Below are 25544 nucleotides of genomic sequence, written 5' to 3'. Positions count from 1 at the left end.
AAATTTTGCTCCTAACACATTCGGGTGTTAGAGTGAAGTATGATGTTGAGCTTCTCGGAATTTGTATGTAGTCATAAATTTCCTCAAAGGCCGAAAGAACACAAATTCAGAACAACCGAGTCTTACAATTTATTAAATGTTTTATTAAAACAATACAAAACCAAACAAAAACACAACAAAACAATAAACTTTTTTTTTATTTGCTGTTTTAAATATAGGTTCTTGTATAAACATAATGTAGAGCAATAGGTTTTAGCAGTGAAGCCAAGAAGTAAATGATTTTGTCCAGTGTACAGATCATCATCTGCACATGTTTGATTGCTGCGCTTCCTTTATTCTGTGGCATGTGGCTTGTTCGTCAGTAGTAATGCCATCGCTTCCTGTGGAGTGGGATGCAGGGAGATATTTTCCTTCCTGCTTTAAAACTACTAACAGGAACCCCTAACCTTTTTTTTACATGGACGGTTGACTCCATTCCGTTTGTTCCTTCCAGCTCTAGTGTTTGCAAACAATAAAAACAAACCGTTCAGTGTCTTAAAATGTTCTTTCATAATGGCTACCAGTCCTTGCACTGAGAAACTGCTATTAATTTATCTGGGACCAAAACAATGAGATGATTCTATGATTTTAAAATAGACTCCTTAGCTTATGTGGGAGGTGTTCAGACAAACTTAAAGGTATGGAGGACTTTTTGATTCTTCTCAAATTTGGCTCTCTCATAAGACTTCATTATGACTTGATGGGAACTTCCCTTCTTAGGTTCCTATCTCTGAGTGACTGGTGCTGGCATTGCTGAGCTTTCGCTCCTTCTGCTGTGACCTCCCCACACCATCGGCTGTATTGGCTACGTTGCCGAACGGTGGTGAGGAAACACGGGAAAGAATATCGTTAAAGAGGTTGGCACGAAAGCTCTTGCTCAGGAAGTTATAGAGAATGGGGTTGGCAATGCAATGAAAGAATGAGATACACTGTACAATGCTCAAAGAGAAGACTATTATTGTTGTAGTGTTGCAGGACATCAGGTATGGGTTCAGGATGTCCACCACAAGCATGAATGTCACAAAATGGTAAGGTAGCCAGCAGGCCATGAAGACCAGTGAGTACACGTGCAACAGCCAAAGATCTCTGTGATTCTGTACATCCGGAGAGGCCCGAATGACCCGCGCAATCAGGATGTTACAGGTGATGATGACTGACGCAGGGCCTAACAGCTGAAAGATAATAGAGAAGAAGGCAAGGGAGAGAAACCATTCAGTGAAGTTTTTCTCAGGAATCACATAGCAGCCAGGTTCATGCCACTCAAGAAGGTCTACGTGTACATTTTCTAGCAGCGCCAACACCAGGGACAGAAGCCACACTCCGGCACACAGCAGCCATCGCCGGTGCCTGGGCTGCAGCGGGAAACATGCGGGCGTGTTTGGCCGTGTTACGGTAAGGTACCTCTCGAGAGTCATGAAGGCCAGGAAGAAGGAACTGCTGTAGAAGTTGATGATATAGATGAAGTGTGTCACCTTGCAGAGGAATCGACCCCAAACCCAAACCTCGTCCATTGCTATCTCCAGCATGAAGAATGGCAAAGTGAAAACCACCATCAGGTCAGACAGGCTGATGTTGATAACACAGAAGAGCACACCGCTGGCTGAGTGTCGCCTGCGCCAGTTTACCCAAATCACCAGGCAGTTCTCGACCAAACCCACCATGAACAGGAACAGGTAGAGCAGGAAGAGCCAAATGCGCCGAGTGTCCTGGTCCAAGTCAAGGCTACAGTCATAAAACCATAGTGTTTCATTGTGGTCTGATGTAGTGTTGTGTTCGAGTTCCATTTTCTGTGGAAAAAACGGAATGTCTTAGTGTGTGAACGCACAAGTGTGTGTGTGTGTGTGTGTATGTGCATGTTCTTTGAAGTTATTTAATAATGCTGATCCTGCGGTTGCAGTCAAGAGTTGGTCAGCTTCACAAGCAAAATATTTCTGAGGTACGACATATTTACAAAAGAGCTAATGAAGGATATGTTATTTCAAGGCAATATAATCTTTAACATTCAGATGTTAAGTGATTTTGGGTGGGTTCTGGGACCCCTGAGATTCTTGACCACACCCTTTTCACTACTGATCAGTAATAGATGAATCCGGTTACAATATTTCAACAGTTTGAAAAGTTCTTGAATGTTTGTTGTCATTTGACAGGAGATTTCGTTGACTGTTACAGAATATCGTGCTGGTTTGTTTTACTGCTAGATTACGTAGAGTCTTTAGGTCCCTTGAGGAAAAAGTAAAAATCGACAAGGCCTACCTTGCTCTTATAGAGCTGCTGTGACGGTAAAACCCCTTTGTGTCCAAGAGGAATGAAGAAGCTCTGGCTGAAGAATGGAGCTGATTTTGTGTTTCCTCCCTCTGCCCGCTTTGGGACACTGAGCCCTCCTCTTTCTCTCTCTCTCTCTCTCTCTCTCTCTCTCTCTCTCTCTCTCTCTCTCCAACAACCCTTCTCTAATTTCTCTCTTTCCTTCTCTCTCTCCACCAACCCCTCTAATTTCTCTTTCCTTCCTTCTCTCGCTCTTTCTCTCTCTCTCTCTGTCCTCCAACCCCTCTCTAATTTCTCTTTCCTTCTCTCTCTCTCTCTCTCTCTCTCTCTCTCCAACAACCCCTCTCTAATTTCTCTTTCCTTCCTTCCCTCTCTCTCTCTCTCTGTCCTCCAACTACTCTCTATTTTCTCTCTTTCCTTCTCTCTCTGTCTCTCTCTCTGTCCTCCAACTCCTCTATTCTCTCTCTCTCTCCCTCTCTGTCCTCCAACTCCTCTATTTTCTCTCTCTCTTCTCCCTATTTCTTCATATATTAGTTTCTTTATATATTTATGTACTTATGTCTTGTCCTTGTTTTGTTCGGTTTATATTATATTTACATGTTTTAAATTGTGGCACTGATAATGTGACCTTTGATAATTAAAGAGATGCTTAAAAGTCAAAAGTCTCTGCCAAGCATTCTCTCTCTCTCTCTCTCTGTGTGTGTGTGTGTGTGTGTGTGTGTGTAAAAGCACTGCTGATAGGACATGCACAGCACAAAATATTCCTGAGAAAGATTTCGTCACACTTGACATTATCCCTTTCAATCTACACTGTCCATCTGTTTACCACCGGGGTCCCTTTTGCATAAAATAACAAAAGTCGTGCTACAGAGGGTCCACACCAGTACAGACTTAACCTGACCTATGATTCGGTCATCATTACTAATATATTTCAATTTAATTAGCTCCTTTACTATAATTGAGATCCACTTAACTGGCCACTCATACAGAGTCGTATACACGGCTGTTCATCGTCTGTACAGTGTGATTTTACAGTGGATGGTATTTAAATATTTAGAAAAAACTTTTTTTTTTATAAATTTAATAGACATCCAGTGTGCAGTGTATATCCACTTCAAATTTACACAGCTAATAAAAAGAAATATGAATTAAATAGCATTGTATTCATTTAGGCATACACAAAGAAAGACGACATGAACCGTTTGAACGGAATTGTGGTTCTGGACCGTTCCCCATTCCTACTCTTGACAAATCATTTTCCGTTCGAAGATATCTTCAAGATCTTTAATAGATGTTTAATGGGATTCAAGTCAGAAGATTGTCCAGCTTATGTAAGACCTTCTTGAGGTAATTTGGGTTGGTTGTCTTCACCCCAGACTCACCAGGCTGATGAGATGAAATGTTCCTCTAATATACAGTATAACCAGATACTTTGCACCATTCATGTTTCCTTTGACGTTTAAGTGCCTGTATTTCACCGTCTGTGGTGTTCTTGTGATCATGCATGTAACCTTTATTAAGCATCCTTTATAAGCATTTATAACCTTTGTAACCTTTCTATTTGTAACCTTTCTATTTATAACCTTTGTAACCTTTATAAGCATCTAGATATTTCCATTTCTAGTTATTTTTAATGCTTATGAACACAAGCTTTACAAGTCAAAGATGTTATGTGTAAACATGTATTAGATGGTATTAGATGTACTTATAGAGTAGAACGTATTTAATATCAAATACTTCTTTCCCCTTAATATATTTGTTACCATCCGGTCATCTCGAGCCGGTCCGTCTGTTCTCCAGGCTGCCGTCCCGTGCAGCCTGTCTGGCATCCAACAACCATGTTTTTAGGAGTTTGAATACAGCCTGTTAGAAAGACAACTATGTTTGTGCAACCTGGATTTATTACTTTTCCTTTTCAGTTTCAGATTTCCTGAATACAAGAACTATGGAAAACCATAATAGTCAGACAATAGAGGGAAATACCAGCGTGGAAGGGCAAATGTGTGCAGCATCCATGAATGAGGAAGGCGCTTTAGGTTTTTTCCAGCAACCTTCTAAGGCCAGTGACGTTAAGGGTTCTCATGACCTCGAGGAAGGCCTTTAATCCGAATAATACAGTATTATATAAAGTGTTCTCTAAAGAATCCTCAAATCTGATTGGTCATGGTGAGATATTAACGTGCACGTTCGCATACGATGTTTCTATGGTAACAACTTGTATGGCAGAAGCTCCAAAAATCTATGTGTAATGATCAAGTTTTTACTGAACAAAGAAAATTATATAATTGGAAATATGGTGAAGGATTCTGTAAGATGACATTTATTTATTTGTTTATTTGTTTACAATGATGCAAAGCGTCTCCGGTGTCAGCATTTTGTAACGGTCAGTAAGTTTTACCGTCGTCAGAATGGAGGGTTGTTTCTTAGTAACACAAGGCAGTTTGTAAGAGACTGAATATGGGGAGAAGTTATAAACGAGTAAGAACAGGAATGATCCGTTCTCATGGACATTACTCGGTGAGTCGTTCGATTGTAAATACAAACAGAATCTTTGGCAAATTGCTGTTTTAAAAGAGAAGTGAAACATTGTGGTTCTAGGTGTTTTAGGAAAATAAGCTCGATAGTAATAACTCTGCGTCTTGTCAGGCCACGGTGCACCATCCAGTCTTGATTATTTTCTTAGAGCAGTGTTTTACTCCTTACTTGACAGGATTGCCTTCGACTGCCTTGCCACCCCGTGAAAGTGCTTCGGCCTGCTGTCTCTCAGTGAGCCTTACATCTTCCCACCATTTCCATATTTACTCTCTTTGACTTGACTCCGTTATGTGTTCTACACAGTTCCAGCCTCGAGCAGCGACTCGTCAGCATTTTCAGCAATGCATTGCGGTCCTCCCCCTCGACTCTTCCTGCATTTTTTCATCCATTGTTAAAGATGATCATGTCGCGTGTGTGTGTGTGTGTGTGTGTGGGTTTTTTGTTTTTTTTGTTAGAGCAACAGGAAATATTCGGTCAGCACAATTCGAGGCTTCTGGAAGAGGCCAAGCAGATCCTGTCCCTGACCCTCTGCTATTTACACTCTTCTGAAGCTAATAAATTCATCTCTCGCTCATTATCAGGTGACACCGAAACCGATTACGTTAAAGAAAACGTTGCATTTCTTGTTTTTGTGTGCTTTAATTGCATGACTGCTATTTTTCTAGCGTGTAAATGGAACGAGGCAAAAAGTCACACGATAATAGAAGTGAAGTGTGAAATAATGTTATTTCTTAAAATAAAAAAATAAAAAAAAAGCAAAAAAAACAAAACAAAAAAAAAGCAAAAAAAAACAACAAAAAAAAAAAACAAACTCAAGCTGTTTCTGAAAATCCTCAAAAAATATATTTGGTCCAAACACTGAATTTCAATATAAATAAAATGAAACAACAAGGCATGCGATCCTAGTGCTGTTTCCTAAGCGGCTGATTTGTTTTGTTTTTTTTTTTTCCATCCTTTTCATCTAAACGGCATAAAATGTCTAGAAAAAACATTCGGAACTATATACTCTAGGAATTTGTACAAATATTCAACATTCAAAATATTGCTTTTTTTTTTCTTCTCTCTAGACATTAGGTACAAATGCCAACAAATTAGTTATTAACAAAAAAAGAAAGCAAAGCTGTTAAAGGCGGTGAGTAACAGCGGGTCGCGTTACGCCGAGAACAACAAGGCGGCTTTCTTCGCTCCGTACTGTAAGACAGGGAGAGAGAGAGAGAGAGAGAGAGAGAGAGAGAGAGAGAGAGAGAGAGAGAGAAACAGAGCTTGCTCACGTGGAATGATGGTTTAGTGTGGTGGTATTGCTACAGGTTCACATTTCTTAGACAGGAGTATACTCAGGAGTGTAGATATGTTAGTGAAAGGTATGTTAAAGAAGGTGATTTCAGTCTCGTCTGGGATTATTCCCAAATAAATATGTAGGTGATTTTGTTAACATTAATCAGAATGTTTACGCTCGTTCTTTCTTGCCTACGTAGCGAGTGTGTGCTCGTGTGAGGGTTTATTTTTTGTTTGTTTGTTTGTTTTTTTTCTTTTTTTGTAAAATATATACAAAACAGATGAGAGATACCCCGAACTGAACAACATGGGAAGACAGTCGAGATCAAGACTGGGAAAGAAGCACTACGCGAAAATAGTGGAGATGAAGTCGCGGAATCGTTTGGCGTATTGTTCTGGATGAACGGTGGATATTTCCGCACCAGCCTGGAAAAAAAAAAAAAAAAAAAAAAAAGGAATTGTATTCAAATCTATATTTAAAATGTAAATGTATAAATGTAAAAAAATAATAATAATAATAATAATAATAATAATAATAATAAATGTCAGTACGATGAGAAGATGAATGTACGATTCACGTGTTATTTCTCACCCCGTGTTTAACAGTCTTAGCTGCATGTGCGGCTTTCTTCTTGGTGTCGTACTGCGTCAACACGTCTATGAGACCCATGAAGTACACCTCCTTCTGTGGTGCGCCTGGAAACCGACACAGTGAGATCAGAGTCATGAGGGTCAACATATAATCAGCACTTTCTCTGTTATCCACTTGACCTTGTGTTCTTGCCAAAGCGGCGACGGGAAAACACACTTCCTAAATGATGCGTCAACTCTTCCCAAGAAATCAGCTACTGCTTCCTCTCATCTTTCCAAGGAACTAACCTGGGGCGCTTTTGACGGCGTAAACATCCAAGTAAGGGTCGAACTCGCCAGGGCCCATGGGCTTAAAAGAGTTCATGTAGCCGGCGATCCCCTCGGGTGACGTGCCGTAGGAGCCGACGTGCGGCGCGGGGTTGACGCCGTTCTCCGTCTCGCCTTCGTCCTCGCAGCTCGGCTCCTCTGCTTCCTCTTCCTCGCGCTCGGCCCGCACCACGTCGTGGATCCCCAGCAGCAGGCTGTAGTCCATTATCTTTAGCTTCACCAAGAACTACAAAATACAGATATGATTATAAATAATCACAGCCAACTTTTAACGGATTTCAGAAACCTAAAGGAAGTAGAGAGAAACCCAAAGCACCTCCTTTTAATGGGACGTCTAAAGCCACGCCCTCAAAGCACATGCACTCCACTGCCTAGGCTGAGCACAGGGCAGGAAGACAGAAGCGTTTGGCTTTAATCTGGATTTGTTTCTGACAAACCAGCTGTTGTACATCATTCATTCATTCATTCATTCATCTTCTACCGCTTATCCGAACTACCTCGGGTCACGGGGAGCCTGTGCCTATCTCAGGCGTCATCGGGCATCAAGGCAGGATACACCCTGGGCGGAGTGCCAACCCATCGCAGGGCACACACACACACTCATTCACTCACGCAATCACACACTACGGACAATTTTCCAGAGATGCCAATCAACCTACCATGCATGTCTTTGGACCGGGGGAGGAAACCGGAGCACCCGGAGGAAACCCCCGAGGCACGGGGAGAACATGCAAACTCCACACACACAAGGTGGAGGCGGGAATCGAACCCCGAGCCTGGAGGTGTGAGGCGAACGTGTTAACCACTACGCCACCGTGCCCCACCTGTTGTACATCAGTCTCGCTAAATCATTTCTTGGTCTCAATCCACAGTTTGACAAGAAGTGCTTTCCTTCTTCTAGAAAACAGTCTCATCAGTGGTGCAATGAACGAATTAAAAAAATCTTGCTCTTGGCATTTGGCTTCACTTTCATTTGAACTTCAGACTCCTGACTTGATATTGGTCGCTCTATAAGGACAGAGGCTATACAAAAATATTCAGCCTCCTCATTGTTACAGGATTTGCTGATACAAAGACTAACCAAGAGCTTGAAGTAAACATGAGAAGTGGCACGAGGGAAAAAGTCGGTTCTCACGAGCTCACACCCACTTTGTTGTGGTGCCAGAACAAATGGCACCATTCAACGTTCCATAGTATTTATGCATTGTTATTTAAATTCTGCCCCAAACATCACCTCTGGGTTTGAATAAACAATAAATTCGAAACATCTCCCCATTCCATACATCAAACCACACATCCATCCACACACATTTATTTCAGAAATAGGCTTTTTTTTTTTTTTAACAAAAAACAAAAACAAAATAAAAAGCCTATAATAGCCTATAATGCTAAAAATGAAGCATTTTGTTACAACTGCATTTTCCAGTTGACTAAAGAGAGACAGTTAACTTTGTTAAAGGAAGTGAATGTATTTCAGAATCAGAAGCAGAATCAGAAAGAGCTTTATTGCCAGGCTTCACAGATATAAATTCAAATCTAATATAAATATAAAATCTATCTATTCTATCTATATATTTGTCTGATCATCCGTCCGTCTACCCATCTATCTGTTCGACATTCCATCCAGCCATCCATCTATGTCTGATCATCCATCCGTCTGATCATCCAACCATCCATCCGTCTGTCAGATCACCCATCCCTTCAACCGTCCATCCATCCATCCGTCTGATCATCTATCCATCTGTCTGATCACTCATCCCTTCAACCATCCATCCATCTGCATGATCATCCATCGATCCTTCTATCCTCACATCCATTTGTCTGATCATCCACCCATCTGTCTGATCATTCACCCATCTGTCTGATCACTCATCCCTTCAACCATCCATCCATCCGTATGATCATCCATCGATCCTTCTATCCTCACATCCATTTGTCTGATCATCCACCCATCTGTCTGATCATTCACCCATCTGTCTGATCACTCATCTCTTCAACCATCCATCCATCCGTATGATCATCCATCGATCCTTCTATCCTCACATCTATTTGTCTGATCATCCACCCATCTGTCTGATCATCCATCCATCCATCGATCCTTCTATCCTCACATCCATCTGTCTGACCATCCACCCATCTGTCTGACCATCCACCCATCCATCCGTCCGTCTGATCATCCAACCCTTCAACCATAAATCCATCCATCCATCCATCCGTATGATCATCCATCGATCCTTCTATCCTCACATCTATTTGTCTGATCATCCACCCATCTGTCTGATCATCCATCCATCCATCGATCCTTCTATCCTCACATCCATCTGTCTGACCATCCACCCATCTGTCTGACCATCCACCCATCTGTCTGACCATCCACCCATCCATCCGTCCGTCTGATCATCCAACCCTTCAACCATAAATCCATCCATCCATCTGTCCGTATGATCATCCATCCTTCCATCCTTCTATCCTCACATCTATCTGTCAGACCATCTATCCATTCATTTGTCTGACCATCCATCGATCTATTATTTTATTAGATTTAGATATAGAATAGTTTTAGGTTAGCTCTAAAAAAAAAACAATTCCCCCCACCTTCCAAGCTTTAGGCAAAAAATAAAAGTGTGACATTTGTATGTTAAACTGCTGCTGCTAAATAAAACAAAAATCATTTCTGTCGTGCTACACTTCTGTCGATGGTTAAAAAAAATCTAATTCTCCCACCTCAACATCTCTGTTGAGCTTCTCCAGGATCTTCTCTTTCTGCTCGTCGGTCACGTACACCTTCTGCATGTTGTTCCTGAAATCCACATCTTTGAAGGTGGGTAACTCTTTCACCTGCCGTTACCGCAGAGACAAAAAAAAAGATAGACGCCGTCATGTTGATGTCGTCCATCAAAGTCTTATGAAGAAAATGTTTTTTTTTGGAGTGCGGGCGGACGAAACTTATCTGTCGTACCTTCTCTTTATCGCTGGCCTCTCGAGACACCAAAGAACCCTGCATTACATGAACACATTCTTCACACGTAGCAAAGACACGACTCGTTATAAAATAATACCAAAACTCTGACGTGTCTGTTTGGTTGTACGGAACGCAGAACGCCCTCTTGTGGCGTATTATTTTCAGCACAGCTCGAAATCTCGTTGGAATTAAGGAAAAAAAAAAAACGTGGAACACAAATATAAAAAAGTAGTAGATTAAATAACCCTGAACAAGTCAAGATCTCGAGCCTCACCTTAAGGTCATATTTCCTGTGCACGAGGAGCCGGTGGCTGAACATGTTCCTCATGACGATGAGGTAGGTGTCCTCGCTCTCTACGCTCACGCGGTACATGCTGAGGAACTGAGGGAGGAGCGTGCTGCCGTGACACTTCACTATGTGCTGCAGGAAAGCAGAGAAACCAGAAAACACATGGTGTATAGATTAGAGATATAGTTATAGACATAGTTATAGACATAGTTATAGACATAGTTATAGACATAGTTATAGACATAGTTATAGACATAGTTATAGACATAGTTATAGACATAGTTATAGATATAGTTATAGACATAGTTATAGATATAGTTATAGACATAGTTATAGACATAGTTATAGACATAGTTATAGACATAGTTATAGATATAGTTATAGACATAGTTATAGACATAGTTATAGATATAGTTATAGACATAGTTATAGACATAGTTATAGACATAGTTATAGACATAGTTATAGATATAGTTATAGACATAGTTATAGACATAGTTATAGACATAGTTATAGACATAGTTATAGACATAGTTATAGACATAGTTAGAGACATAGTTATAGATATAGTTATAGACATAGCAGTAGACTTTGATATGAGAAAACAACCAACATTGAGGTGGGGCAACGTTATCTCAGCTGCAGGTCCTGAAGTGACGACATGTTCTCTCTATCTAATCGCTTTACTTTTTACATGAAAGATCCAGTTCTCTCTGTTATAAAAGTTCGCTCCCTCTTCACCTGCTCTCAGTTTTGAACTCCCGTCAAATGTCAAAGTCCCTGTGTAAGTTGTTACCATAGTAACAATAAGACAGGAGGAATGACATTATAGTCATCTACCTCTCTCTCTCTACTCCATCTACCTCTCTCTCTCTATACTCCATCTACCTCTCTCTCTCTCTATACTCCATCTACCTCTCTCTCTCTATACTCCATCTACCTCTCTCTCTCTCTCTCTACTCCATCTACCTCTCTCTCTCTCTCTACTCCATCTACCTCTCTCTCTCTCTCTCTCTACTCCATCTACCTCTCTCTCTCTCTCTCTCTCTCTCTCTCTCTACTCCATCTACCTCTCTCTCTCTCTCTCTCTCTACTCCATCTACCTCTCTCTCTCTCTCTCTCTCTACTCCATCTACCTCTCTCTCTCTCTCTCTCTCTCTACTCCATCTACCTCTCTCTCTCTCTACTCCATCTACCTCTCTCTCTCTACTCCATCTACCTCTCTCTCTCTCTCTACTCCATCTACCTCTCTCTCTCTCTCTACTCCATCTACCTCTCTCTCTCTCTCTCTCTCTACTCCATCTACCTCTCTCTCTCTCTCTACTCCATCTACCTCTCTCTCTCTCTACTCCATCTACCTCTCTCTCTCTCTCTACTCCATCTACCTCTCTCTCTCTCTCTACTCCATCTACCTCTCTCTCTCTCTCTACTCCATCTACCTCTCTCTCTCTCTCTACTCCATCTACCTCTCTCTCTCTCTACTCCATCTACCTCTCTCTCTCTCTCTCTCTCTCTCTACTCCATCTACCTCTCTCTCTCTCTCTACTCCATCTACCTCTCTCTCTCTCTACTCCATCTACCTCTCTCTCTCTCTACTCCATCTACCTCTCTCTCTCTCTCTACTCCATCTACCTCTCTCTCTCTCTCTCTCTACTCCATCTACCTCTCTCTCTCTCTCTACTCCATCTACCTCTCTCTCTCTCTACTCCATCTACCTCTCTCTCTCTCTCTACTCCATCTACCTCTCTCTCTCTCTACTCCATCTACCTCTCTCTCTCTCTCTCTCTACTCCATCTACCTCTCTCTCTCTCTACTCCATCTACCTCTCTCTCTCTCTACTCCATCTACCTCTCTCTCTCTCTACTCCATCTACCTCTCTCTCTCTCTACTCCATCTACCTCTCTCTCTCTCTACTCCATCTACCTCTCTCTCTCTCTACTCCATCTACCTCTCTCTCTCTCTACTCCATCTACCTCTCTCTCTCTCTACTCCATCTACCTCTCTCTCTCTCTACTCCATCTACCTCTCTCTCTCTCTCTCTCTCTCTACTCCATCTACCTCTCTCTCTCTCTCTACTCCATCTACCTCTCTCTCTCTCTACTCCATCTACCTCTCTCTCTCTCTACTCCATCTACCTCTCTCTCTCTCTACTCCATCTACCTCTCTCTCTCTCTACTCCATCTACCTCTCTCTCTCTCTACTCCATCTACCTCTCTCTCTCTCTCTCTCTCTCTCTCTCTACTCCATCTCTCTCTCTCTCTCTACTCCATCTACCTCTCTCTCTCTCTCTCTCTCTCTCTCTCTCTCTCTACTCCATCTCTCTCTCTCTCTCTCTCTCTCTCTCTACTCCATCTACCTCTCTCTCTCTCTCTACTCCATCTACCTCTCTCTCTCTCTACTCCATCTACCTCTCTCTCTCTCTACTCCATCTACCTCTCTCTCTCTCTACTCCATCTACCTCTCTCTCTCTCTACTCCATCTACCTCTCTCTCTCTCTACTCCATCTACCTCTCTCTCTCTCTACTCCATCTACCTCTCTCTCTCTCTACTCCATCTACCTCTCTCTCTCTCTACTCCATCTACCTCTCTCTCTCTCTACTCCATCTACCTCTCTCTCTCTCTCTACTCCATCTACCTCTCTCTCTCTCTCTCTCTCTACTCCATCTACCTCTCTCTCTCTCTACTCCATCTACCTCTCTCTCTCTCTACTCCATCTACCTCTCTCTCTCTCTACTCCATCTACCTCTCTCTCTCTCTACTCCATCTACCTCTCTCTCTCTCTACTCCATCTACCTCTCTCTCTCTCTCTACTCCATCTACCTCTCTCTCTACTCCATCTACCTCTCTCTCTCTCTCTACTCCATCTACCTCTCTCTCTCTCTCTACTCCATCTACCTCTCTCTCTCTGAGAATATTTCACTGTTACAAAGCGTTTATAAACGGAGACTCCTTTAACGGGTGTTCAATAAAACGTCATCACGTTAACGATTACAGGTTTTTCTTTGTAAACAACACACTTGTTAACCCATTTATCATTAGTCTTAGTTTATGCAGAAGCTGTTACTATAGAAACGACAACAGACGCATTAGAATATGTCGTTCACGTTACACCTGGAGCTGCTGCCAACGTGTATTAGGACCCGAAATGAAGGTGAAGTCTACGAGGCGATAAAACGTTTCTTCTGCTAGAAAATAAAAGTGTGCATCAATCTGCTTCACTTCTGCACCATCACAGAAGAGTTGAGCCGAGGGAAAAGAGTCAGGACTGGGAAACTAATTGACTTTAGCTATATCGAAGAAGTGATATGGGAGCGTACAAGACTGTAAGGTATCATGTGCCGGTGCCCTATTTTCTCTTACTGGAGGCCAGAAAAGAGGATAAAATTAGACGGTGAATTCAGATGCATGAATTTTCAGGACCCGTTTGAGCTGTTTCACTGTCAAACCTTCCATCTTAATATCTGAATGCAGACGGAAGCCATGTGGTAAACTTTCAGTGAGAAATGTTTGGTCGTTATTTTAAACACTTCCTCAGGAAGCTAGTAAAACAATACCTCACTCAAAAGGCAGCTATTCCTTTCCTCTTTCATGTCTGTAACCTGTACGAGACGTTGAAATGAGATGTGGATCTACGGTTAAGTGCAGGTCTTGCAGTAAGTTGGTGAAAGTACCTGGTGATATTCGGACAGGATGCTGTGCATGTCGGCTACATCCTCGCTGGAGATCTGCTTCACCACCAGAGTGCGGTCGTATGAGGTGAAGAGAAGACCCTCGCCCTGCCCCTCACCCTTCACCGGGGGACTACGGGTCAGAGAAGCCTGAGGAATCACACACACACACACACACACCAATTCAGCTCCAGAGAGATCCAAAGAAATTCTATTTGGGGAAACGTAATCCAAAAACATTAATAATGGCAAGGCTACTGAATAGTCACCAGCTTTTGTTAGTTAGCTTTGGCTCATAAGCTTGTGAGTTAACCTGGATAAAATTCACAGAGATAAATTGTGCCCTTACCTTCTTAAATCTTCTGGCTGTATTATTGAATAGTCCAAAAATAAACAATCAATTTAAATAAATAAACAACCCGCCCGTGTCTTCCTGCAAGCGCTGTCAGCTAGTTCACAGGAAGGATCTTACTCTGAAACTCTGTTTGCATTTCGTTTGTTAAATGGTATTTATTTAACAGTAGACGAAACCTGTTAATGCGCCATGAAAACTAACGAAGCATTTGTTCCTCAAACAGCTCGGAGGAAGTCGACGTCGTGCTGTAAAGGATTCGCGTACGAGACGTGATTTTGTGAACTTGTAGCTAGTGGAATTTTGATGTGATCGGAATCGATCGAGTTCAGGATTAACGATGCAATCCGCAGAGCCCTCCAGAATTATTGGCACCCTTCCTCGGACGTACGGAGAAATTCTTAAACACAAAAATGAGTTTTCTTCCATCTTCCCGAGGTAAGATTTAAACGTGAATGCGATCGTGTGGTGAAATATTCCATACCTGGAAGTCCAGATCCTCGATTCCGAATCGCTCTCGAAGGTTCCTGAACACTTGTGGGCAGTACTCCTTAAATTTGAAATGCCCCGGGAGGTTCTCTCTGTATTGAAGAAAAAAAAAAACGGTCACGAAAGACATCAGCAGATTTATGTTTTACTTTAAGGTTTCAAGAGCAACACCAATGACCTACAGTGCCCTCCAGAATTATTAGCACCCATCAGACATACTGAGACATTTTACACACAAAAAATAAGTTTGGTCTCAGAATAACGGAAATTGTTTGTGACAACAAATTTGACCCAAACATATAAACCTAGCATATTCCAAGATTCTGCAGACTTCAATCCACTGTACATGGACCCTGGAAATTTCCTAGCTGAGACTTTTGATGTAGATGCTTTCCAGAGTGCTTTCCTTCCTTGGATGCGCAAAGCATGTTTCATGTTTGACTGTCACGATAATTTAATAATCATCTTTATAATGTCAGGCCGTGACTAACAGAACTGCAGTACAAATCATCTGCGTAATCAAAATTCTGAGTTCATTCTGGTAGGTTTCCCTCCTCGAGTTTTAAGTACGTTTGATTGCATCTAAGAAACGTATGAATGAAATTGGGGCACAGAGGAGGTTGGGGTCAGAACGCATGATACAGTGGCCCTGGAGTAAAGAGGGTTAAAATCAACAACCCATAGCCTGAAACACTTGAGCCATCACTGCCCTAATTGTGCTCTGACTTGCAACAGCACATCAAGAAACATTTCACTACAAACAGGCTCGATATATATGATTTACATCGTTTGGCAGACACTTTTATCCAGACCGACTTACATTTCTTACACAGCTGAGCAATTGAGGGTTAAGCGCCTTGCTCAGGGGCCCAACAGTGGCAGCTTGGTGGACCTGGGATCGAACTCACAACCTTCCGATTGGTAGCCCAACACCTTAACCACAAGGCTACACACATGCAAGGGTCTTGCTCTACAGCGGTAGCTCACTGGAAATTGACCTGCTTTTGTCAGTGCATTTTAGGCTGCGTGTCTGTCTCCCTGAACACTAGTCGCTTTTCCAACAAGTTGGTTGTGTCATTTTTACTGTGAACGTCATTTTCCTCAGTTAAGCACATCCTGTTTCAGAAGGAAAAGTGTCAACATATGGAATCGATTGAGTTAAGAATCTACCTCAAGTTCCCTTTAAGTCTAACCGTAAAGATGAAATCGTGATGAAAGTGTGGTGAAATTACTTGTTGAAAAGATGGTTCTGGACTTTGATTTTGGTGTTGGCTTTAAAGTCATCAGGGAGAAGCATCACTGGGACTGGAACCTGGTTTAGGTCATTTATCTGAAGAATAAAAAGGAGAAGAAAAAAAAAAAACAGGAAAAGAAGAAACGGTGATGACATTTTATAGGAAATAGTCAAGACTAGAAGGCATGAAGGTATTAAAGATATGTGGATTAAATGCACTAAGAGCTTCGATCCATCTGTAAACACGAGTCGTGGTGATAATATTGCTGTGTTTAACATAAAGAGGAAACGTGTTTACTTCTGGTTTATTCTCTGGTTTTTAATCAACCGTCTAAAGCATAAATGTCAACTCTTTATACTGCGATTCAGCTTATCAACTGTGAATATATGCGTCGCGTTACACTTTGCATACACGTAGCTGGTAAATACCACATGTATGTAAATACCGTTTCCGCATTCTAGAGAGAGAGGGGGGGCAAAATTTGTTACGGTTCACTTTCATACCCGTATTCCAACAAATCCCGCCTTCTGAAGCAGGATTGGTCGAATATCCCGAACACGTTACGTGATTGGACAGCGTGCATAAAGAAGTAAACAATCATAGCGCAGGAAACGGAATGTGTCGGAAAACGGGTAGGGAAATAAATGTTAGCAATGCTAGCTAACTGATAAGAAAAAAAAAAAAAACCAGGGAGGCGCCTCGGTAAGTTTACAAAGCAGATGAAGGACCTACCGAATGATTTACTCCCCACATAAACACGTTGAGGACCGGGTCGCTGGCTCGTAAAACCTTCACTTTCTGTTGGACGAAGTTTTTCTTTTTGGTCTTGGTTTTAGCAGCTAGCATGAGGACAGGGCCGGAGGCGCTGCCGGGGTTACCGATAGCCGCCATCACGCCGCTTCACCTCCCCTCACTTCCTGCTCTGGGCTTCAGCTGTCACTCAAAGTCCACAACACACTTAAAACGTATTCACGGATATTTTTACTTCTCCGGGTTTTCCTTTGTGCACAATCTCACTGCTTTAGCACACAAATCACTGAAGGAGCCCCGCCCCATTCCTGACAGGCGAGCGAGAAAAAAATCCACTGCGACTTGCGAACTTCTGCGGCGGCTCACCTGGGGGCGTCATCGCCTCGCTTTCTTGACGGACAGCTCTGCGAGCCAATCGGTGGTGCCGGAGTCAGACCACGTGATCTGATCCGGCTTGTATTATGACATACATAATTGTATGTATGCGCGCGCACCACAAACGCGTGAAGCGAGCTCCATAAACACGTGATTTGGCAAGTTTGGAGTGTTCACGCTTTATGCACGGTGTACAGAAAGGTGTGATCAGGTTTCCACACGAATTTAAACCTGAATAAAGTGCAAAGAAAGGCCACGTTCATGACTATGATTCTTTATAGCTTGCCCTGTCCATTTAGTGTCCTAAATGGGCGTGTCCTAAATGGGCGTGTGCTTATTAGGCTGGAAGTTTTAGAAAATATCACTTAAGATTAATAAGAATACTCACTCCTGGTAACATTTCGAGCTGAGGATACAGAACTCTAGGCCTGTGGTGTTTTGGGTACATAGTGGGGTTCATTTAAAAAACATCTTCAGTTTTAGGACACGCCCATTTAGGACACACCCATTTAAGACACGCCCATTTAGAACACTACACATGGAACAAATTTATGGAACAAATCTTCAGTTACAGGTAAATCTGTAACTGTTTTCTTCTACACAGGAAAGCCTTAAACTGGTGATGGAATGTTATACAGCTAAAGGAACAAATTGCAAAGAATTTTTTAATGTTAATGTTAAATGATGACACCATACTTAGTTTGGGCACAATGCTGTGGAATAAGAGAAATAAAACAATTCAGCATATGCTGTTAGAAGATAATAATCAACCAGAGCTAACAGTAACTCTTCTTCTTCTGCTTTCGGATTTTCCCGTTAGCGGTCGCCACAGCGAATCATCTGTTTCCACCTAACTCTATCTTCATTCAGCATCCTTTACTTTTGCACCGTTCGACTTTGTGTCCTCTTTTAACACATCCATATATCTCCTCTTTGTCCTCCCTCTTGTCCTCTTACCTGGCAGCTCCATCTCCAACATCCTTCTACCAATATAACCATCTCTCTCCTCTGTACATGTCCAAACCATCTCAATCTATCCTCTCTGACTTTGTCCTCAAAACAGCCAAACTGAGCTGTCCCTCTGATGTCCTCGTTCCTAATCCTGTCCATCCTCGTCACTCCTAAAGAGAACCTCAACATCCTCATCTCTACTACCTCCATCTCTGCCTCATGTCTTTTCCTCACTGCTACAATCTCTAACCCACACAGCAGAGCTGCTCTCACTACTGTCTTCTAAACCTTTCCTTTTCTTGCTAACAACCAACCTGCACTCACCTCTTCACCTCTTTTTCACACTTCCCATCACACTGGACGGTTGACCCCAAATACTTGTCCCCCGTAACCTCACTGTTAACAGTAACCTTGTTTATTTCCCTATAACAGCACCCCCCCCCCCCCAACATTTACCATTGAATAACCTATCATTGTCTGATCTCATTCAGACGTCTGATGCACACAATATATTTGCACCTTGAACTACATTCAGAGTTTTATTTCCAGAATGTTTTCGAATAAAACACAACCCATTGTCAGTTATAATAGTAATATAGCTATTTGTTCTTTATTTGTTGTAAAGTTTTACGGCTTTTCAGGGCCTCCTGCGATCACTGGCAACCCACCGATACAACAGATCAGTCTGAATGTTTGTGCATTCTCATTTGAATCTTTTTCCCTTCTATACATTTTGAAGTGAGAAAATAGACATCCGCTTTTTGTTTTTATTCTAAATGATCATAATACATAAATCGTCCTAAAACGTGTCTAGCACAATGTATCCGAAGGGCGTGTTATTTCTTTATTTCTTTTATTTCTAAAATTTGCCACCAAAGCCCACTTTCGGCATGAAATTAAACTTGACAATGAAAAAAAAACAAAACAAAAAAACAACAATGTTGACAATATAAAAATACATGGTGTTGTAGTTCCTTAAATAAAGCATCAATCTATATATAAAATATTATATTGAAGTATATAAAAATATGCCTTTTCAGATAGAGTAATAGCCATCAGCTTTCAAGAACCTATCACCCCATGGCAACCATAAAGAAAAAAAATGTATTTATGTACAAACGACGTGTGTTTTAACGCTCAGACGATCAACAGAAGGAGTGAATGTTTGCCCAAATCGTGCGCATACGGTAGTGTTGATGTCTTGTTTACATGAAATATAATGTCTTCAGTAATAAAAATACAATAATACTCCGGAATAAATTAAATACAAAGACATAATTTTCTCTTTTTCTTTTCTTTTTTTTTCTTTTACATATTAATTTAGTCAGTGTATCTTTCGAGAAGAGGGAGAAGGGACTGCAGGGGAGCCGGGAGAGAAAAATGGTGCCCTCGCCAACTTGAATCTTTTATATAAATAAACAGCCTACTCGATCACAGATACACAAGACACAGGCAGTGATTGCTTATCACAGAAAAATGGACACTACTAGACACTTGAAGTTTTGTTGTGCTCAATCACAGGTGGAGCGAACGATGGAGTGTCTCATTGGCTCTGTGCTTTACAACGCTGCAGGTCTACAGAGGCGCATGGCAGAGAGGCGTAAACCTTCAGGTGGTGCGGCGGATGGAGTGTTTTGAATCGTGGAGCGTGTGTTTCCCGTGTTGAGTAATTTTCTCCCCAGTGTCTCCTGGCTATGCAGTAACTATCACGAGCGGCTCGTTTTCCCCGTCTCCCTTACGCCCGTCCTCTCCTCTTCCACCTCTTCCTCTTCTTCCTCCTGGCTCAGAAATGTATTGGAGCGTACCCTGTCTTACTTCCCATCGCACGGTAAAGCGCCGTCGTCGTCGTCACCGTAGGACGGCAGGGCGATGCCTAATTCGTCCACGCACCAGCAGTGGCCTCGCTGCATGCCTTTAGAGGACCGACACTGAAGAGCAACAGGTACACACTGAGAACTAAAACTCTCTGAGGCAGTTTGAAGTGCATAAAATCTAACTATAAACAGATCGAATTGATCTTAATGCTTAAATAAGTTTACATCAATAAATGTAATAAGTCAGTCACGTGACCTCCGTTACGCTCCTCTGTTATGAGATTTCACAGTTTCGAGCAGTCTGAACCAATTTTGTGTATCATAAATATCCCTAAATATAATTTCTACTCATTTCAAATACCATTTCAAATACAAGTCTTTATTATAAAATACATAGCATTATGCAGACCGCTGTACAATTATAACAGCATTATAATTAGAACAGCTTACTTAGAGTAGGATATTAGAGTTTGTATCATGTTTTATTGCTTGATTTTAAGTTCTCAACACTCAATAGAATTAAAACATGTTTCTGTGTTCAAACCGAAAGAGTTCCTTAAAATTATTTATTTCAACATATTCTTGGCTTTAATCCAAATGATATTCAAATATATTCTAGCACTGGACACAGGGTATACAGTAGTAAAAGCTTGACACATGAACTATATTATGTGTATTTATTACGGTTTGTGTCAATTGAGCAGTATATTATGACCATTAGAATATACTGGGTTTTATATTTCTATTAAATTCTAGTATTGGAATTCAGCTACACAGCTTCTCCATTCATATGGTCACAGGTTTATGTTCATGCTTGTGCCAGTGGTGCTCTTGTTCTTCTTGCACCTTTTATTTTATTTTGTCTATTCAGATTGCAAGCTCTTCACACAAGATTGATTACACACCTGCTTTTTCCTGTAGAAGCCTTGAGTGTCGCAGTTGGGGATGTAGATGTCACGATCAGACTGGAAAACGGTGAGCTCGAGGCCACGCAGCACGGCGTTGAGCAGTTTCCGGCACGGAGCCTGGGGAGGAAATGAAAGTACAGTGGAAAAAGATGGGAGATTGGGGGGAGAAAAAAAAAAACAACAATGATTCGAACGCTCCAGCTCGTGCATGCCTCTCTGATCTGAACCCTGGATAAGAAGCGCAACACTATGGGTTCTTTTGAGGTTTTGGTGATCAGATCTGTATCAGGGAGCTCTCTGGATCTGACTTCATGCTCTTCCTTCTGGATGTCAAGCTGTGATCATTGGGAGGTAAAGCCTCTCAGGAACAAGCTTAAGGATTCATGTTCTGTTCTAGTGTTAAATAGCAAGAGTTTCATGGCTTGTTTCAATATAAAATAAGCAATGAAATGACCAACCTTTTCGATTTCATCACTGTGCGAAGGATGTGGACCTGTGAATGCAATAGAAGATAGTGTTGAAATGCCTGATGGATGCTGAAATAAAGGATCGTTTGTAGAAATGTACAGAATAAAATGAACATCGTTTTAGTTTTGCCTTCCCCTAGTTTGTGTTTAAAGCAATAGCTGTCAATGAACAGTAGATGGAGACGTCTGGTGTATGAATCAGCACCATGAGAATGTGGGTGACACTGACATGTACACACACACACACACACACACATGCATTTATACACACGGTCCTTGCCTATTTCTCATTTCTCTTTTTCCTGTTTGACCCATTTCATTTCAGCCACACATGCCCAATCTAACACATATAGGGTCGTATATGTTTACACACACACACACACACACACACACACACACAAAAGCGCATGCACACTGACAGTAAGTGATATGCTAGTCACTGAAGTCCCTGAATTGCTTTGGCACACCAGAGGAATTTATTGTCATTGCACATAAACTGAAAGCTCTTCCAGGCATTTCTCAGGCTCAGCATGCCTTTCGTCCTCTAGCATTTCCGTCATCCCTGTGACACTGAGACCGTCACTGCAGCATAGTGACTGAGGTGAGCATCTAATAATCATTTGTGGAGCCTGAAACCCACACTGCTGCTACATGCCAGTGTGCTTAAAGCAGATTACAGCATTCATTATGATGCTGCATGCAAACGCTACAGCATGACTCAGAGACTGTCATGCTTCAGGCAACAAGCTCTTACCTGGAGGGTGTGGTTTTTCGGTTGGACTTGTCCTGATCGGCTTGGTGCATACACCTCGACCCTGCAGCAGAGCCTGGAGTGGGCTGAGGTCACGTGGAGGAGGCATGCAGCGCAGGCCCTTGGCACAGCTCAGTGTGTACACCCCACACGGCTCCCCTAAAGCCAGCACAGCTGTGTTGGCTGCCCCAATGTGGTCCCGAGAAGCTCGGGAGTCTTTGCAGGACGGGCAGGTCTTATGGGTACCCAAGCGACTGGCCAGAGTCCAGGATCCACAGTGAGCAATGAGCAACAGGACAACAGCTGTCAAGTTCAAGAGCAAAGGCATCTTTGAGCTGTGGGACTCTGCGATCCTTCCTTCGACCGTTCGTATGTGCGTTCCTTGTCCGACGCTATTTCTGAAGGAGATCTGCTTCTCTTTTCTCCTTGCTCAGTGCTCCGTTCAGCCGGAGTGCCAGAGGACACGATCCTGAGAAACGCACAGAGCAGCAGCTTTTAAAGATCTGAAAGGCGGTGATAGAGAGAGAGGGAGAGAGCGCATGGTTATGACACCTTCAGGGGCTGGGACTGAGAGAGAGAGAGTGAGAGAGAGAGAGAGAGAGCAAGGAAAGGAGGGAGGGAGAAAGAGAAAGGGGGTTAGAGAAAGAGATTATTTTTCCTTTCAGAAATGATCAAGCTCCATTCCAGCTTTTCTTCCTCCATTCTCGCATCTGGAAGCACTTGTTTGCCTGAAATACAAATGTGGCACATGTCAAAAGCTGTGCAATGCACCGTACATGAAAATGTAAGTCATAGCGTTCTGGTGATGTTTGCCATGGTAACACACAGAGGGCAAAGGATTCAGATCCTCTCCTGCCTCTTGCACTTCTTTGAGAGTTTCTTCTAATTCCTAGTCAAGTGTTTCAGCACAAATAAAAGTCAGTATCATCAGAATATTCTGATCATGCAATCATTTCTATGGTGCTTAATCATTCTCTGATCAGACTCTGGCACCTGTTAGTTTGGAGAAACTTTTCTCAACGTCCGTATACCAAACCATGATCGATTATAGATGTATCTAGGGATACATTTTACATTTTATATAGATACTGTAATTGTGGGCAGGTGCTTTAAAGGGCACAAGACACTCTGTTCCAGTGCTAAAAAATACGGCTGTGATATTAACCTGGGTTTTATTGTGTACAGTATTGTGACTTTGGCAGTCATCTTGGAAGAGTGTTATGTAAATAAAGCCGTCAGTTCATTTATTCGGCCAACATTTCATGTCCAAGCCCGTGTCCTTTCACCTAAATACCATTACGACTAGGCTGCAAAGTGGGATTTTTTTCCTGTATGATGGTTCTCAGCCAAAGGGATGCCTCTTTTCTTCATGTGGTGATCTTGTATAGAGATTTATCTGGAAATAGGATTTAAAAGTCATTATAGCAATGCTCTCAAATGCAAACCTGTTCAACTTTGAGCTTATTAGGAGTATCAGGAATGACTCAGCTGAACCCTGGGTTTCAAAGGAATACCTCTTCCTTGAACACTGGGAATGCAACCAGATTGAAGATCTCTTGTTCATCCACTCTGCTCAGATGTTAAACAGCTGGTGTTGTTAACACAATATCGGCAGGGGTGATCGATTTTGGCTAAAATGCAAACGGATACCTGCAGTGTTCAATTTCCGTATAAGGCTAAGTGCAGAACCAGTGCTTATTTTCCATATGTTCCAGCAGGATTGCAAATGTTCCAAATGGATTGCAAACCAAACCAATAGAGACCAATATGTCCCCCCCCCCCCCGAATTGTTTGTCTGAACAAGTTCGTCCCCTCCATCCATTGAGACAGCAGATCCCTCCCAGACCATTTTCTCATAAATCAACAAGTGTACATCATTCATCATTAGCCATCCATCCACACTTAGACCCTTCACACTCTGGTGCTTTAGTTGCCTAGCATTCTGGACAGCATTTCCACACAGGTTGCCTCCTGCAGATTCTTTGAACTCTTGCTAGTTCCATAAAGAGTCTGTCTCAGGAACACTGGGCTATGAAACAGAAAAACATTAAGGATGTGGTGGGAGTCCAAGCAGTATTTTGAAAAGATAAGGCTGGCTGTCTTTAGGTGGGAATTAAAAAGTGATTGTAGGTGGGAATTGTAGGGATTGTAGGTGGGAATTAAAAAGTGATTGTAGGTGGGAATTGAAGCAATTGTAGGTGGGAATTAAAAAAGTGATTGTAGGTGGGAATTAAAAATGATTGTGGGAGGTGGGAATTGTAGGGATTGTAGGTGGGAATTAAAAAGTGAAAGTAGGTTGGAATTAAAAATTGATTGTAGGTGGGAATTAAAAAGTGATTGTAGGTGGGAATTGTAAGGATTGTAGGTGGGAATTGTAGGGATTGTAGGTGGGAATTAAAAAGTGATTGTAGGTGGGAATTGTAGGGATTGTAGGTGGGAATTAAAAAGTGAATGTAGGTTGGAATTTAAAAGTGATTGTAGGTGGGGAATTAAAAAATGATTGTAGGTGGGAATTGTAAGGATTGTAGGTGGGAATTAAAAAGTGATTGTAGGTGGGAATTGTAGGGATTGTAGGTGGGAATTAAAAAGTGAAAGTAGGTTGGAATTAAAAATTGATTGTAGGTGGGAATTAAAAAGTGATTGTAGGTGGGAATTGTAAGGATTGTAGGTGGGAATTGTAAGGATTGTAGGTGGGAATTAAAAAGTGATTGTAGGTGGGAATTGTAGGGATTGTAGGTGGGAATTAAAAAGTGAATGTAGGTTGGAATTAAAAAGTGATTCTAGGTGGGAATTAAAAAGTGATTGTAGGTGGGAATTGTAAGGATTGTAGGTGGGAATTAAAAAGTGATTGTAGGTGGGAATTGTAGGGATTGTAGGTGGGAATTAAAAAGTGAATGTAGGTTGGAATTAAAAAGTGATTCTAGGTGGGAATTAAAAAGTGATTGTAGGTGGGAATTGTAAGGATTGTAGGTGGGAATTGTAGGGATTGTAGGTGGGAATTAAAAAGTGAATGTAGGTTGGAATTAAAAGGTGATTCTAGGTGGGAATTTAAAAGTGATTGTAGGTGGGGAATTAAAAAATGATTGTAGGTGGGAATTGTAAGGATTGTAGGTGGGAATTAAAAAGTGATTGTAGGTGGGAATTAAAAAGTGAATGTAGGTTGGAATTAAAAAGTGATTCTAGGTGGGAATTAAAAAGTGATTGTAGGTGGGAATTGTAAGGATTGTAGGTGGGAATTGTAGGGATTGTAGGTGGGAATTAAAAAGTGAATGTAGTTGGGAATTTAAAAGTGATTGTAGGTGGGAATTAAAAAATGATTGTAGGTGTGAATTTAAAAGTGATTGTAGGTGGGAATTGTAAGGATTGTAGGTGGGAATTAAAAAGTGAATGTAGGTTGGGAATTGTATAGATTGTAGCTGGGAATTAAAAAAATGATTGTAGGTGGGAATTGTAGGTGGGAATTGTAGGGATTGTGGGTGGGAAATACAAAACGCTGTAATTATA

The 25544-nt window shown here is 41.8% G+C and overlaps 3 protein-coding genes across 3 annotated transcripts; all 3 read right to left on the bottom strand.

The window, feature by feature from the left end:
- Window positions 1-105: 105 nt before the first annotated feature.
- Window positions 106-2459, bottom strand: LOC132862670 (G-protein coupled receptor 182-like). The gene is made up of 2 exons (XM_060894820.1): window positions 2293-2459; window positions 106-1826 (listed from the first exon to the last, which is right to left on the bottom strand). The coding sequence occupies exon 2, from the start codon at window positions 1821-1823 to the stop codon at window positions 756-758; it is 1068 nt and encodes a 355-aa protein (XP_060750803.1). The 5' UTR covers window positions 1824-1826; window positions 2293-2459; the 3' UTR covers window positions 106-755.
- A 3197-nt stretch (window positions 2460-5656) lies between these two features.
- On the bottom strand, window positions 5657-17159 carry pip4k2ca (phosphatidylinositol-5-phosphate 4-kinase, type II, gamma a). The gene is made up of 10 exons (XM_060894066.1): window positions 16757-17159; window positions 16022-16119; window positions 14785-14881; window positions 13952-14098; window positions 10266-10412; window positions 9989-10027; window positions 9754-9867; window positions 6991-7255; window positions 6704-6807; window positions 5657-6537 (listed from the first exon to the last, which is right to left on the bottom strand). The coding sequence occupies exons 1-10, from the start codon at window positions 16913-16915 to the stop codon at window positions 6457-6459; spliced, it is 1251 nt and encodes a 416-aa protein (XP_060750049.1). The 5' UTR covers window positions 16916-17159; the 3' UTR covers window positions 5657-6456.
- A 1516-nt stretch (window positions 17160-18675) lies between these two features.
- igfbp6b (insulin-like growth factor binding protein 6b) lies at window positions 18676-22566 on the bottom strand. The gene is made up of 4 exons (XM_060894819.1): window positions 22044-22566; window positions 21281-21315; window positions 20820-20939; window positions 18676-20028 (listed from the first exon to the last, which is right to left on the bottom strand). The coding sequence occupies exons 1-4, from the start codon at window positions 22366-22368 to the stop codon at window positions 19912-19914; spliced, it is 597 nt and encodes a 198-aa protein (XP_060750802.1). The 5' UTR covers window positions 22369-22566; the 3' UTR covers window positions 18676-19911.
- Between the last annotated feature and the right edge of the window lie 2978 nt (window positions 22567-25544).

The sequence above is a fragment of the Tachysurus vachellii genome, chromosome 19 (genome assembly GCF_030014155.1).
Source record: "Tachysurus vachellii isolate PV-2020 chromosome 19, HZAU_Pvac_v1, whole genome shotgun sequence".
Taxonomy (NCBI): domain Eukaryota; kingdom Metazoa; phylum Chordata; class Actinopteri; order Siluriformes; family Bagridae; genus Tachysurus; species Tachysurus vachellii.
The sequence above is the reverse complement of the archived record's forward strand: the minus strand, read 5'-3'. Positions and strand labels throughout refer to the sequence as shown.